The sequence below is a fragment of the Danio rerio genome, chromosome 20 (genome assembly GCF_049306965.1).
Source record: "Danio rerio strain Tuebingen ecotype United States chromosome 20, GRCz12tu, whole genome shotgun sequence".
NCBI lineage: Eukaryota > Metazoa > Chordata > Actinopteri > Cypriniformes > Danionidae > Danio > Danio rerio.
In genome coordinates, this window is record NC_133195.1 from 47,198,228 (window position 1) to 47,215,000 (window position 16,773).

Here is a 16,773-nt window from a genome sequence, read left to right on the forward strand (position 1 = left end):
GAACACCCACATCCACCCACAAACACGCAGCGCTGACGTCCACACACGTCTCTCAGCTACAGAACACAACCTTGACTCGCCCATCGCAGAATCCAAACTGATATTCAGACATAAAGCAAGGTTTTTTTCATGAGGAGATGCTGCTCTCCCACTCACGGTGGTTGCGTAAGAGGTCACACCAACGCAGATATAAACGGCATCGGTGAGAGACGGTGAAGAAAACGCTCTGGTCATTGTCTGTGCAGTGTGGGTGGATGCTGGATTTAAATATTAAGGTTAACAGCGACGCCAAATGAAGACGTGTAATAACTGACTCAGGATTGAGCGGAGCCTTGGCCATGTTGTAGTATCGCTGAATGTCTTTAAACTGCACTGTAAACATCCAATTGGGGTTTAAATAAATATGTATTGTTAAAAAAATATTAAATAAATATTAATTATTAACTATTATATTTGTATTATTCATTGTTACATTATTACAATATTTATTATTACTATTACTAATATATCGCTAAATGCCTTTTAACTGCACTGCAAATGTCGAATTGGGGTAAATTCAAAATAAATAAATATTCAAATAAATATTGAAATATACAAAATAAATATTTCAATATGTATTATTAAGTATTCAATAACAAATATATTTTATGAATTCTTCACTTTTATTCATTCATTCTCCTTTAGCTTAATCCCTTTATTCATCAGGGATCCCCACAGCAGAATAAAACGCCAATTTATCCAGCATATGTTTTACACAGCCGATGCTTTTCCAGCCCCAACCCAGTACTGGAAAACACCCATACACTCTCACATTCACACCCATACTCTACAGCCAATTTATTTTATTAAATTCATGTACAGCACATGTTTTGAAATCCACACCAACACGGGGAGAACATGCAAACTCCATACAGAAATGCCAACTGGCCCAGCCGGGACTCAAAACAGTGACCTTCTTGCTGTGAAGCGACAGAACTAACCATTGAGCCACCATGTCGCCCTTATTAACTGTTACATTTGTATTATTCATTGTTACATTCATATTATTATTACTATTGTTGTTGTTGTTTCAGTTTGATCATTGTGAAGAAGGATAGATGGACAGAAAGATAGAACAATAGACGGATAGAAAAATAGATAGAGCGGCAGATAGAATGATAGACGGATAGAACAATAGAACGATAGATAGAAGGATAGATGGACTTAACGATAGACGTACAGTACGATAGAAAGATAGACGGATAGATTGATAGACTGATAGAACAATAGATAGAAAGATAGATGGACAGAATGATAGACGGCTAGAATGATAGACAGATAGAATGATAAACAGAATGATAGACAGATAGAACAATAGACGGATATAATGATAGATGGACAAAACGATAGACGATAGATGGATAGAACAATAGATAGAAGAGACGTAAAGATCGATAGACGACAGACTGATAGACGGATAGAATAATAGATGGATAAAACGATGGATAGAATGATAGACGGACAGAACAATAGATGGATGGAACGATAGATAGAAAGATAAATGGATAGAATGATAAAATGATAGACAGATATAATGATAGACGGATAGAACGATAGACGGATAAAAAATAGAATGATAGATGGATAAAATGATAGATAGAACAATAAACAGAAAGAATGATAGAATGATAGATGGATAGAATGATAGATAGAACAATAGATAGTAAGATGGACGATAGAATAATAGAACGACAGATAGACGGATAGAATCATAAATAGAACAATAGATAGAAAGATAGATGGATAGAACGATAGAATAATAGATGGATAGAATGATAGAAAGAACTATAGATAGAACGATAAGACAGATAGAACGATAGAACAACAGACAGACAGATAGAACGATAGATAGATAGAACAACAACAGATAGAACGATAGACAGAACAATAGATAGAACGATAGACAGATAGAACGATAGACAGATAGAACGATAGAACAACAGACAGACAGATAGAACGATAGACAGAACAATAGATAGAACGATAGACAGATAGAACAACAGATAGACAGATAGAACGATAGATAGAACAATAGATAGAAAGATAGACATATAGAAAGATAAAACGACAGAGAGAACAATAGATAGAACAATAGATGAATAGAATGACAGATAGACGGGTAGAACAATAGATAGAACTATAGACAGATAGAACGATAGAACTACAGATAGAACGATAGATAGAACAATAGATAGAACAATAGACAGATAGAACGATAGATAGAACGATAGACAGATAGAACGATAGATAGAACAATAAATAGAACGATAGACATAGAACGACAGATAGAAGAATAGATAAAATGATAGAACAATAGATAGAATGATAGACGGATAGAACAATAGATAGAATAGTGTGAAGGATAGATAGAAAGATAGAAGGATAGAAGGATAGATAGACAGATGGATGGACAGATATAGTTACTGTTTAGTAACATTACTACTAGCCACAAAACTCTAGCCATGTGTTCAATTGCACCTTCTGTCATATTAACAAACAATCAAAATCAGCCAGAAAAACATTTTCAGAAAGTTCTGTTCATCATTTACACACCATGATGTTATTACTTCAGGCATTGACGTCTTTTTTCTTCTGTGGAACATAAAGTGAAGAAATCCTGAAGAATGAATAAGTCCAAAACACTGACTTTCTCTAGACAAACGTGCTTTATTCCCACTAAAACAACACAGGAAAAAGTCAGTCGTAAAGGCTTATAAGGGCAAGTAAATGTTAATTTGTCATGTTAGGCTGCACCACAGTATCCCTTTAAAAAACTCATCTATCTTCACTACTATATAAATGATATATATTGGCATTATTTGGGCATGGATGATATGGACAATATGGGTCAGGCATTTAGGCAAACCCCCTCTCTCGCTCGCGCTCTCTCTCTCTCCCTCTGTTATCTAAACCATTGTCTGGATCCAGTACTGACGATATCATTATTTAACTAACTAGGTCATCACTTCCCATTCACTCCCACAACATCTGGCTCTATTTGTAAAGTCCACTGAAGAAAACAACAAACAAAACTCAAGACCTTCGCCGAAGATCTCCATGCAGATAAGCCACCATTACAAAAGCTTGTTTTTGAAGCTGATACTGAATCTAGCACATATAAAAAGGTAGAAGGACAAAGCCCAAAACCAGTACTTCCAGTTAACAACAGTTGACGATTAAATGTACCTTGTTACTTAATATTTAGCTGATTAGTTTATCCAACATGACTGGCAAGTATCTTAGTAATCGGGATGTTCTCATGATAACATTTTCAGCTATTGACTTCTGTGTTTTGACAATACTGTTTTCAGACTTTTAACCTTTGCACATGCCTATTTTGGTGCATTCTGTTTGATCTTTTGTGTTCATTTGTGGTCAACAAATGTGTGTATTAGGGACAGCCGATAAACTTCACGATGCTGAGCCGGCATCGCGATCCTTCGCCCCGCCCCACATTTATATTGACATATAACTTATTATTTGCATGTCATCTTAACAGCAATAACGGTCTTTTCATGAGCTTTGTTCAATTTTAAATATAGCTGCCGCTTGCACGGCTGACAGCAACGTGATGATTAAATGAAGGATTATACAGCACCTCTCCCGCTTAAAATGTGTAGATTCAGTGGCAAACGCTGTTACCTGCAAGCCCCGTCCCACAGACTTTACAGTGAATGGCTTTAGTGTTTTTCACAGCGGACTTGAAGCCACTGGAAGTCTTTTATCCACTCTTGGAAAAGTGTAAATGGTGGATGAACATTCAACACATGATCGCTAATAAGATGCGCCATTATTAGTAACTGTAGGTGGTTTCTAAAACTAAATCTGTCAGTGTTATTTTCATTCATCTTCAGCGCTTCACATTTTTGCAGTTGTAGCTCCTGTCATCTGAAGGCAGAAGGCATTGACTGAGTGATTGATAGCTGATATTAACCAATCCATTTAGTTCTAGAGCGGTGGGCCAATTAGAAGAGCACAAAGGCGGGGCAAGCATTGCAGGCTTTTTTTTTTTTTTCAGCAAGTTCACATAACAACTGTCTTAAACCGTTGCTGTTTAGTGTTTTAGGGTGCAAAGATGCATTCTGCATAAATGCCTCCTAAATCCGCGCACGCGATGATGATTTTGCAGTGAAAACGTTTGCACTCGCCCAATTGCTTCCAAATTTATTTTTAGGTCGCATAGATAAAATTTCGGGAGCATATGCGACCAAAACGGTCAAGCCCTAGCATCTTGTTATTTTTTTCTTATAATAATAATAAATCAAGTCATCATTAATCACAATACAAATTACAGTGAACTCCAAACTAACTCTCGTCTCCTCCGTGAGCTGTGGGAAATTCGTTATGAATTAATTGACATTTAACAACCACCACCCCCACCTACGAAGACGATGTCATCATCCATCGCGATGTTTCACATTAGACCTCGTAAGATGCCAAATTGTTCAACATCGCCCAACCTTAGTGTGTATAGTTGTTGTTTTTTTGGTTAAGCTTTTAATATTTATTTTCATAAATCTATTTTACTCTAGGAGAGTAAACACTGGGTAAAAATCAAGACCACCAGGACAAAAATATCCCCACTTGAACCCATTAAAATTGCAACATTTCAGTGCCATGCAAGGAAAAAGGCATACTTTTTTTATGAACAGGTCACCGTTTTGTGGTCAAGGATTCAAAATGTTAAAAAGGCCGCTGCTAAACATTAGTAAAATACTCAAATGTAGATAAAATACTGTAATTGTAGAAGATAAAATATATGCATATTGAGTCAAGACTGTTATTTTAAAATAAATTGAGTCAAATATATTGAGTCAAGTTAAGTCTTACTTTTTATTTGCAAGCATGCGCTTTTGATATTGTTTTACCATTCAGCTTTTGCCACAAATGGCATTTGTATACATTGTATATAGATACGTGAAAGCTGAGATTTCATGGCTTTTAAAACTATGTGTGATTAAAGTCAACAAGCACGGCTAACGACAAACTCTGTTACTCTCGATTTTATTCATACTAAAGACTAAATTCTCATCTGCTGATAAGACCTCCAGAGAGGGGTATGCAAAAAAAAAAAAAGAAAAAAAAATTGTGTGAGACTAATAACAGCAGCCAGAAGAGAGAACAATGTCAAATTTACTGTCCTGCCCCACAGACACTGCATTTGAAACCTCACATGAGTGATGATTCGTTTTGTTGTAATTTGATGCAAAGATGGTATAATACAGTGGTTCTCAAACTGTGGTACGTGTACCACTAGTGGTACGCTGGCTTCCTTCTAGTGGTACGCGGAGGAATGAAATATGTCATGTACATGCTACATAAATTTCAAAATTTATCAAAAATGATGTGAATATGCAATATATGATGTATAGCCTATACTTCCGAGGTAATCTGTCACGTTTTTTAACTGTGCAGAGCTGTAGCTGCTTTACTGGACCTACTACGCTACTGTATTTCAATACTGCTCATTTTGGTGGTATTTGGAGAAACTATTTTTTCTGAGGTGGTACTTAATAAAAAAAAGCTGGCGAACCACTGCTAAAATACATACTGTATGTAAATACATAAAAATGTACACGTGTACATGTTTTTTAACAGGGGTCACCAACCCTGTTTCTGGAGAGCTGAATTCCAGCAGATTTCAGTCCCAACCCTGATCAAACACACCTGAACCAATTAATAGTACCTAAAGCAGCACTTGATAATTACAAACAGGTGTGTTTGGTCAGGGTTGCAACTGAAATGTGCAAGAAGGTAGCTCTCCAGGAACAGGGTTGGTGAGCCCTGTTTTTGAATATTTACCTTTCGTTTATTTTCATAAATCTATTGAATCTAGGATCTAGGGTTGGGCGATATCGACCAATTTGGCATCATACAATGTCTAATGTGAAACATTGCGATGAACGATGATATCGTCGTCGTAGCTGCTGGTGGTGAATTAATTATGAATAATTCAATATTTCATAACAAATTAATTATTTGTAGCCTACCCTTTCAACTACCTGACCCGCATGGTTTTTGTTAGGCAAAGTGATCTGTGTCGTTATAATGATGTTGACAAACTTTTTTTGGTAAAAAAGATCCACAATCAACAGGAACTAACCAACAGTGTCTGAGGTTTTCGCTAAAATTACTAAGTACAAGCTTGATTGCAAAAGTCTGAAGCAGTGTACTGACGCTGTGACGTATGTGGCCGTGTGTATTTTTCGTGAGCGGGTTGCTGCTGCGACGAAGGCGGAGGATTGCGATGCCGACTCAGCATTGTGATGTCTACCGGCATCGTCCATCGACCCAACCTACTCGACCCTACTAGGAAACCAAAAATACTGTCTAAAAATCAGCACCATCAGGACAAATATAACCCCATATAAATCCATTAAAATTACAATACTTCAGTGCCATGCAAGCAAAAAGACATACTTTTGTTGTCAACAGGTTGCCAGTTTGCAGTCAAGGATTTAAAATGTTAATAAAAGAATAAAAGTAATAAGAGTAATAAAAGAAAAACTCAACTACAGTGTTACCAAGACTTTCAGATATAGGAAAAACTATTTCTAAAACTATGAGACTGATAACGACTGCATTTGAAACACCTCGGATAAGTGGTAATTTGATGCAAAGAGGAGATAATGCCCAACATAAATACACATAAATGTAAACGCATTTAAAAAAAAATCGAAATATTAAAAACATTTAAAGGATTTAATACGCTGATGACAGTTAAACACCATCATAACAGTCTTGTGGAAATGGTCTATTAACAGACAGGAACTGACGAATCAATCTCAGGTTATTACAGCACTTAACACATTATCTGGATTATACACCAGCACTAACAATAGGGTTCAGCCTCATACTGTAGATCCCTTGTCCCTCATGCCCCAAACCGATCAGCATCGCCCCTCCTGAGACCCACAGGCTGTCAATCGGCTCTCAAATGGAAAACGGCCTAAATCAATGGCCTGGAAAAACAAGTGCCAGCTAATTATAGGGAAAAGGGCAGCCAGTGGAAGAGAACATCAACACCTCACATTGGCCTCAATGTGACAATGTGATCTATATGGTCCATCCAGAGTGCAAAAAAAAAGAGAGAGAGGCTGGTCACAGGTTTTTGGCATGAAATGTGACATCAGAATCAAACAAACTCCAGCTAAACGTCCCAACCGAAATGCTCTGAGCTTTCAGTGTACTTATTATTCAAGCTGATTTCTTGGGTTCCTGCTATTATTAGCTGCCTCTGAAATCCAAGTCCACTGAGGGTTCCTCCATCAGCTATTGTTATCCCGTCATGCAGCGCTCTGAACAGAAGTCCCTTTGATTTTTAGTCTGCATCTTGCGCTGATAAAAATGATTATGTCAACTAATGCCAAATTCAAGACGATAACTATGAGCATTTGATAAGTAGGCCATAAATACGAGCCGTGTAGGAAAACACGATTGCTATCTACATCTCTGGTTAATGTTTAATTGGCTTTAGATTGACAAAAGGGGGATTCCATACTTGCAATGCTTCCACTTTAAACCGATAAGCAGAGGAAGATTGAGAACAAGGTTTTTATAGCGTAGCAGATATGCTATTATTTTTACCTTTTGAAGGCTGGTAGGATTAAGTTGTGTCTTGTCAATAATTTTTATGGCCACCTGCAGAGAAAAAGAAGAGGAAAAATACATTTTAATGTCTTGTTCAAAGAGCTTGGAGAAGAAGCCAGTAAAAGAGCATGATGATTATATGTCTGCAGCTCAGCATCAGATTTTATAGCAATGTTGTGCTTTATAATCTACAGCAATGGAAAAAAAGCCCCACCAAAAATATTTTTAAATAACATTCCTCCTTTTTTGGAAATAGGCTGATTTTTAATCTTTCTTTAGGGTAAATAGTTGAGTTTTACCATTCTTAAATCCATACAGTCAATCTTATGGCCCGTTTCCATTGAGTAGTATTGTACGTTTCGGTGCGCTTTTATAGCCATTTCCACTGTCAAAGGGTACCTAAAACCACAGTACTGTACCACTTTATAGGTACCCTTTCGAAAGGGTACCTAGCACAGCAAAAGGGTACCAAAAGGAAGAGCTAGATGTGCAGCTGAACGCTATAAGTTTACAGAGATACGTCACTCACTTGTGCAACAAGCCAGAAGAATGAAAACAAAGGAAGCAGCATTTTTAAAAACACAGCCAAGACTTTGGTCCCACTTTATATTAAGTGTCCTTAACTACTATGTACTTACATCAAAAAATAAATACAATGTACTTACTGTGTTCCTAATGTATTTGAGAACACTTGTGGTGCTTTTGAGTTGGGATAGAGGTTGGGTTATGAACAGGTTTGGTGGTATGGGTAGGTTTAAGGGTGGGTTAAGGTGTAAGGGATGGTCAACAGTGTATTTACAAATGTAATTACAAAAGTTAATTACAGATGTATTTACATACATGTATTTAATTAAGCATAAGTACATAGTAAATACATGTATTTACACAATAAGTACATTGTAACAAACTATTTAATCCTATGTAAGTACATATTAGTTAAGGCCACTTAATATAAAGTGGGACCAAGACTTTTACACTGTAATAATATATACATATAATAACGAGCTACGGTCAACCCGAGCTTAAACAAACCTTGTTGTTGTCTTGATGAACAGCCACAAAGCCAAGAAGAAGAGCAGAATTAACCTTTGCCCCATAGTTGTTTACAAGACTAAGTCTAAAGCGCAAGCAGTTTCGATTTCTCGCTTGCGCTCGCCGCACGTCTATTTTTGAAATAACAAACTTCTTAAGCTGATGATTTTTGAAGTGCTTCTGATATCTGATCATTTCAGAAACTAACAAACGCGAGTGAAGCACGAAAAAAAACAAAGGAAAAGCCCGAAAAAACAAAAAAGCAAATGATTCTTTTAGCAACCTAAAACATGAACAGTTATTATCATCGCCTTATGAACTCAGAATGACGGAATTACTTTCTAACAGAGGCTACATGTGCTGTTGAAGAATACAGACACTGTAGAGATTTGCACTGACTGGGCTATGTTGAGTGTTATTTTAAACCCAAAAAACTAAATGTATGCTGTGTGTAGTTTTTCTGTAATTGGTAACAAGTGTATGGTAACATAACTGTATGTGTTCATATATGTTGCATTTATTTATTTATTAATTTCATATAATCGCAGACGTTACAGTAGGGTATTTCATTATTGATCTGCAGTTATAATCAACTCATGTTCATAGAAAGGTTAGTAATGAACATTTATGCACAAGAATTTATGTGTATGAAGCATCTGTTTTTGTGATAAGTGCTTCTTATATGATTTGTGAACGACCCATACAGCATTACTGTAGACATTTCCTCGAGCGAGAATGACGTTGACTGAAACTTTCTGTCGAACACCACACCCACCAAAAGGTTACCATTGGTACCCTTTTGGCAGTGAAAACGCAAGTCTGATAAAAGTGACCTGTACCAACCCGTACTGTACTCAGTGAAAACAGGCCATACGTGTCTGGCGGGAGCACTTCAATTAGCATAAGTGACTGAATCAGATTAGACCATTAGCATCTTATCCACAAATTAACAAAAAGATAAGATCATTTTCCTATTTAAGGCTTGAGTTGCTATTTTTTAGGCTGATATGGTTACAATACACCCTCATTCTGAAATAAAGTAACTTTACTTTGATCATGAACAGCGCCTAAAAATCTTGTAACAATGAAGATTATTCAATATTTTTTTATGCACTACTTATTATCAAAAGTCAAGCTTTAAATAGGAAAATTATCCAAATTCTTTGGTCATTTTTAAGCGAGATGCTAATGGTCTAATCTGCTTCAATAAATTATGTTAAGCTAAAAGTGCTCCAGCCAGAGCTAAAGATGAGCTGAATGGATTCAAAACTGGTAAAATGCAACTGTTTAACTCTAGAGAAGTAGTAAAATGAGCCTATTTAAAAAAAAACAAAAACTGAGTGTTCCTTTAACTTTACATACGTTTTAGTTATAGTGATTGCAATTATGGAAGAAACTGTCCTTAATAAAAAAAAAAACCAACAACTTATTTTTATTTTAAGAATATATCAATTATCAGCCCAGTCTGCTGACAAATGGTATGGCAGCGCTTCGGGCATCTATCGTTCAAATCCTAGCCCCCTCTCTCGCTCCCACTTCACTTCCTGTCAACTTACTGTCCTGTCAAATAAAAGCAAAAATAAATCTTTAAAAAAAAACATTTTTTAATTTAAAAACAAAACAAAACATAATTTAACCCCTTCTTACTCCACAGTTTGAGTTCAGGCTTAAAAATGATATGATATATGTATTTGATATCACATCAAGACAAAAAGATTTAATGTGAGCTGTATTTTATTAAGTATTAACATTGGGATGGTGTCAGTTAAAGGGATTCACCCAACTGACAAGTTCACCCAAAAATAAAAAAAATTACTCATTTTATTCTATTTATTTCTCCTGTTGGAATACAAAACCTGGTTCCTTGGACCCATTGAATTCTATTCTATTCTATTCTATTCTATTCTATTCTATTCTATTCTATTCTATTCTATTCTATTCATTTATGTCACATTAGCAGGATCGGCTATATTCATTGAAAAACCTACTGGTATACTAAATAAACAATTAACATGCAATCATATCAGTTTCTTTATAAACATTCATTATCCAAAAACACATACAAACAATAACACTGAAAAGAGTAATATACAATCTTTTAATTTGATTAATGATTAAAAACAGCTCCAGAAGACATCTTTTTGAACACTTCCCTTTAAATATTTCCTGAATAAAAACACTCATTGAATTCCACAGTAGGAAAAAAAATATTATGGACGTCAATGGGTGCCAGCATTTTTCAAAATATCTGCTTTTGTGTTGAACAGAAAAAAGAAACTCAAATAGGAAAGTAAAGGGTGACAAATGATGACAGAATTTTCATTTTTGGGTGAACTATCCCTTCAAGAGGTTTAACAGCACCGCTTTTTTTCTTATCTGTTAACGTTGGAGTGAAAATATGATCCTGCTCACCTCTCGTCCTGTGAGAATGTGCCGTGCCAATTTGACCTTGGCAAAGTTGCCCTTGCCGATGGTTTTGAGGAGCCGGTAGTTGCCGATATGTGGCTGCTCATCGGCACAAGAGGCAATGGAGTTTCGACAGCGAGCGCCCGACCGCCCAGGACGAGATGCCACTTCATTACGCCCATCTGTGTGTGATGTGTGCTGGAGATGCAAAGGAGAATAAACAAAAGAGAATGAGTAAACACAAATTCATGTTCACAGGTTGGGAAGAAATCAATAATTTTTTTTCCAACAAAAGATGCATTTTATGTAGGCCTGCATGTTGTTTTAAATATCTGACATTTCGATATTTTGTTTTGCTAAGATAAATATTGTGATATAAATAAAATTTCACCAGATAAATTGAATTAATTCCTCTATTTGGAAAGATTTCATTCATTCAGATCGACTGGGGTGATAAAGTCTTTTTCCATCATAAAATAAATTACAAGCATATATAAATATGACAGAGCAAAAATAAAAGCTAAATAAACAGTTCTTTATGGCAAGTCCAACAACATTAATGTATCGAAATTGAACAAAATCAACCATAAAAAGTAGTCATCACTGTATGAATAATTTTTAATGTTATCTTTATCTTTTAATCTTTAATAAACAATCTATTGCGGATCACACGATGCTCAAACCATATACTCATTCATTCGTTTTCCTTCGACTTAGTCTCTTATTTATCAGGGGCTGGCAAAGTGAAATGAACCACCAACTATTCCAGCATATGTTTTACGCAGCGGATGCCCTTACAGCCCCAACCAAGTACTGGGAAATACCCATACACACTCTCAATCACACACATACACTATAGGGCCAATTTTGTTTACCCAATTCACCTATAGCGGATGTCTTTGGACTATACGGGAAACCGAAGCAACCAGAGAAAACCAACGCGAACATGGGGAGAACATGCAAACTCAAACAATATATTGTTCAGCCCTAATTAAATTAATTAAAATAAGATTTGTATAAAGGTTTAAAGTATTTGTATTTAAATAAATGAAGTCTTTTAAAATTCGTATTGATTGAAAATTTTAAAGTAAATATACTTAAACAAAAATGCTGAAAAATTTTTACCACAACAATAAACAGTACACCTAATTTCAGCACTGATAATAATATTTATAATTATTTCTTGAATCATGTGACACTGAATACTGATTCTGTGACAGTTCTGTAAGTTCAGCACTGACATCAAGAATAAATCATATTTTGACAGATATAAAAAAATAAAAAAATCTTTTTAATGTTTTTATAATTAAAAACATTCTCATATATTTTCAAAATACAGTTGACAGCAAAATTATAAGTCCTCCTATGAAATTTATATTCATTTTGTAAGTATTTACCATGTGATGTTTAATGGCGCAAGGAAATTTTCACTATAATTCCTATATATATTTTTTTTGTTTTGGAAGTTGTTTCTTTCTTTCTTTCTTTAAAGGTCAATTATAATATCCCCTTTAAGTAATTATTATTTTTTTGATTGGCTACAGAATAGACGAATGTTGTCCAATGATTTTCCTAATTAACCGAAATTGCCTATTTAACCTAATTAAACTAGCTAAGCCTTTTAATTGCACTTCAAGCTCAATAATATTATCTTATATTAAATAAAATAATAGAAAATACTATATACGGTCAACATGGCAAAGACAATAGTTTATGGAAAATTGTTTAAAAAATGTGTTGGAGAAAAAATAATCTCTCTATTAATCAACACATGGGAAATATTTAAAAACTAACTAAAATGTAAATGTAATAATTTTTCCTATAAATTTAATACAGGGTGCGAATAATAGATTGACGATCGGGATGGGGGGTGTCAACTTTTTTGGTAATGTTAGTATGTGTAATATATGCTTCAGTTAATCAAATGTATGCATTTATATAAATTGCATCTAAATTTAATAAAAAAGGGTTTCAGTGTTTTGATGGATATTTAGTATTCATAACCTCTGATTAGCTATTTCAGAGATTACTGTAAGTCAAACTACAAACTGTGTCTAATTTTTTCTTTTCTTTTGGGATCTGCCAAAAAACAGATCGGCCCACCGGGAATACTCCCGGTCCTCCCGATTAGCCAATCCGGGCCTGGCTGAATGGTATGAACCGTTATAGGGGTGGTTAAATGTATGGCATGCATTTTATTATTATAATTATTAATATAATTAATTAAAAAACAGATCAGAGATAACTATTTCTAATTATTAAAGGGCTGACACCCCCATACACCTTTTTTGATGTCCTTCAGGAGGATCAAGCGTTAATTATGGTGGGGGTCAATCCCCCCCAAACCCCACTGTAATTTGCACCCTGACTGTACTGTATATTTCTGATCAAATAAATGCAGGCTTGGTGAACATTTAAGACACCATTTCAAAAATGGTACTGAATCCGCTCTGATGTCTCCAAGCATCCTATATATCAGTGTTTCTCAACCACGTTCCTGGAGGACCACCAAAACTGCATGTATTGGATGTCTCCTTTGTCTGTCACACCTATTACAGGTCTCTCAGTCTCTGCTAATGAGCTGATGATCTGAATCAGGTGTGTTTGGATCAGGAGACAGGAAAAATGTGCAGAACTGGTGCTCCTCCAGGAACGTGGTTGAGAAACACAGCTGTTTATCCATTTATGTGAATGCAACATTTGAAATCGATTGAAATGGTCAGAACATGTCAGAGAAGTCTAATCGTTTTGAAGCTTTCTGTATGGCATGTTTCATGTGTTAGCCTGACAGCCATAAAATAAGAGGCAAACGAAAACATAGGGAACGTCAAACGCTGTTTGCATGAAGATATTCGAACCTGACAACCTCAAAGAGGAGCTTCACCGGGGGGGAAATATCTTCATTTCCTCTCTGCAAGGATATATATCTGTGAACCGAGCCAGTCAAAGAGCTTTGGTCTACATCTGTTTGTGTTACAGTTATGTGGTGCCTTTAAAAATCTCCCCACATAGGAAGGGAGACGTGTAAATAATGTAATCTGGACAAACTGTCAGACGGTTTCCTGGATTTCAGCTTTGACTTCCTCTTTCGCTGAACAAAATACTAGAGCAGCATCCTTTTAAAAAAACTGAGAGAAGTGCTTTTAATAACTGAATGTTGCTTTCTGCTTTGTATTATCAGTACAAAGTTTGTACTGATAAAATCACATTGTCGTTATCACATTGTCACATTTGTATTATCAGAAAAGTATTATCAGACAGTCATATACAATTACAAACAAAGTCCTTTTCAAGACTAGGCAACACTGCTTAATCACCATTAAAGGGCCACATATATTTTACTGTTCCTGATTTTATTTTGCAAACTTGCAGAAAAGTAAACCATATAAAGACAGATGTAGCTGAGGAAAATGTATCAGATTACAAATCATAAACTGTTACATTGATTTGTGGTGTTTATTTGGTGTTGCGCAAAGAACTGCACAAAATAATCATTTTGCTTTATATCTTAAGGAAGAAAGAAGATAAATAATACTAACAAAAAATACAATAACATCAGAACTTAAATGAACAATTGACTGGTCACATATACAATTGAAGTCAGAATTATTAGCGCCGCTGAATTATTAGCCCCCTATTTTATTTCTGTTCAACACATTTCTAAACATAATAGTTTTAATAACTCATTTTTGATAGCCGATTTATTTCATCTGCCATGATGACAGTAAATAATATTTTACAAGATGTTTTGCAAGACACTTCTATACAGTTTAAATGGACATTTAAAGGCTTAACTAGGTAAATTAGGTTAACTAGGCAGGTTAGGGTGATTTATATGTTTGCGTCAAGCACACACTTACGCCTGTTTCACACCGCAAGCGTCAGCGGCGCGTAAGCAGAGCGTGAGCAGCGCGTGTGTTTTCGGCGTCCATGTTAACAGATTAGAGCTTTCATACCGCACGCAGCAACAGTGCGTCAGAGCGAGGCGTGAGCGTCGCTGAAGCAGCAGTGCAGCGATAGTTTCGTCGCTGGGTCTATTTTTGACGCGCTGCTCACGCTTAATTAAAGTGACAGTGCATTGATAATGACCAAAACACATTGAATGACAGTAAAAAGGAGCAATTTTACTCAATAAATGCGTTACTAATGTCAAATGGTTTATATATAGTCATTCAAATGAACTTAAAACGATTAAAAACAGCGACAAACATTTATTTAGGCCCGGACTACAAAACCAAATGTAAAACAATTTTAGTATCAGTTTTGCTTAAGTTGCACACTAGTGTTGTTGGAGAGGGGAAATAGAATATTTACGGGATTTGTAGTCCATAGCGAAGTGTATTGTGGGTAGTGTAGTTCGACACGCATGCTGGATGATGTGAGCTCGCTGTGTTCTGTGCAGCTGAGCAGAGGAAGAAAATTTTAATCGGCTTTGTTTTATGTTCACGCGAGTTATTCCTATCGGGAGCTGTTTGCACTGTGAATCTGACAACACGAAAATAAGTAAAAGAATGGCATGCATTGGTTACTTTTGTCCGTCTCATCCTCTGCACGAGCATGAATTTACGAGCTGTTATTCTGCCGCTGAACATCACTGAAGCGGAGAAAGTAACACTAGTTTGATCTAAGTACCTGGGAATCTCTGTGACCAGTACATATAAACAGCTATTTAGATGTAATTTTGATGCAGTGATGGAAAAAACAAAACAAGATTTAAACCGATGGTCTTTATTGCCTATCTCTCTTGCAGGCAGAATTAATGCGGTTAAGATGTCTATTTTGCCAAGGTTCTTGTTTTTGTTTCAAAATGTCCCAGTATTCATTCCTAAATCCTTCTTTAAGGAGCTGGATAAACAGGTGTCTTCTTTTATATGGAATAAAAGCATTCCACGAATTAGGAAAGCATTTTTAGAAAGGCAGAAAGAAGTTGGGGGACTGGCGTTGCCCAACTTTATGTATTACTATTGGTCATGTAACATTGAAAAAATTGTTTATCTGACAGATCATGAAAATCAGGAGAATGAACCTGAGTGGGTAGAGATGGAGCAGGCATCCTGTGGGACAGTTTCTCTGTTTTCAATGCTTTGTGCCCCACTACCACTTAATAGAAAATATCTGCCAAACAATCCTATAGTCAGTGGTTTAATAAAGATATGGGCTCAGTTTAGGATGCATTTTAAGCAGAAACAAGCACTTTCTTTATTACCCATTACTTCCAATGCATTATTTCCACCATCCTTAATTGATCATGCTTTTCAGATCTGGTTTAGAAAGGGACTCAGATATGCAAGGGACTTTTTTCAAGGAAGTCATTTTATGTCATTCGAACATATGACTAAAGAATTGGATATTCCTAAATCACATTTCTTCAGATATCTTCAGGTAAGAAGTCTAGTAAAAAGGTATTTTAATACACTTTCAGCCCCTCCCATAAGTAGCTGGATTGAGGAGATCTTTGATCTAAATGCATCTGAGGGTGGTCTGATATCAAAAATATACAGTCTGATTCAAAGAGCAGCTGCACCATCTCTAGATTTTCTAAAGAAACAGTGGCAAGATGACTTAGGAAATATAGTTCCAGAGTCAGTCTGGCAATCAACAATTAAGCAAATTCACTCAACATCTATTTGTGTCAAACACGGTTTATTACAATTTAAGATAATTCATAGGCTGCACTTTTCTAAAAGCAAATTGTCCAGAATATTT

At 35.7% G+C, this 16,773-nt stretch overlaps 1 protein-coding gene across 12 annotated transcripts in view; it reads right to left on the reverse strand.

Moving 5' to 3' along the window:
* mark3b (MAP/microtubule affinity-regulating kinase 3b) overlaps window positions 1–16,773 on the reverse strand; it is a 132,517-nt gene that overhangs the window by 98,556 nt on the left and 17,188 nt on the right. For all 12 annotated transcript variants that reach the window (XR_012395690.1, XR_012395688.1, XR_012395689.1 and 9 more), the window contains 2 exon segments: window positions 11,074–11,265; window positions 7,627–7,680 (listed from right to left, as the gene is read on the reverse strand). Coding sequence is in view for 8 of the 12 variants with exons in the window: in XM_068215560.2 (XP_068071661.1) it covers window positions 7,627–7,680; window positions 11,074–11,265 (246 nt within the window). In the remaining 4 variants the exon portion in view is untranslated.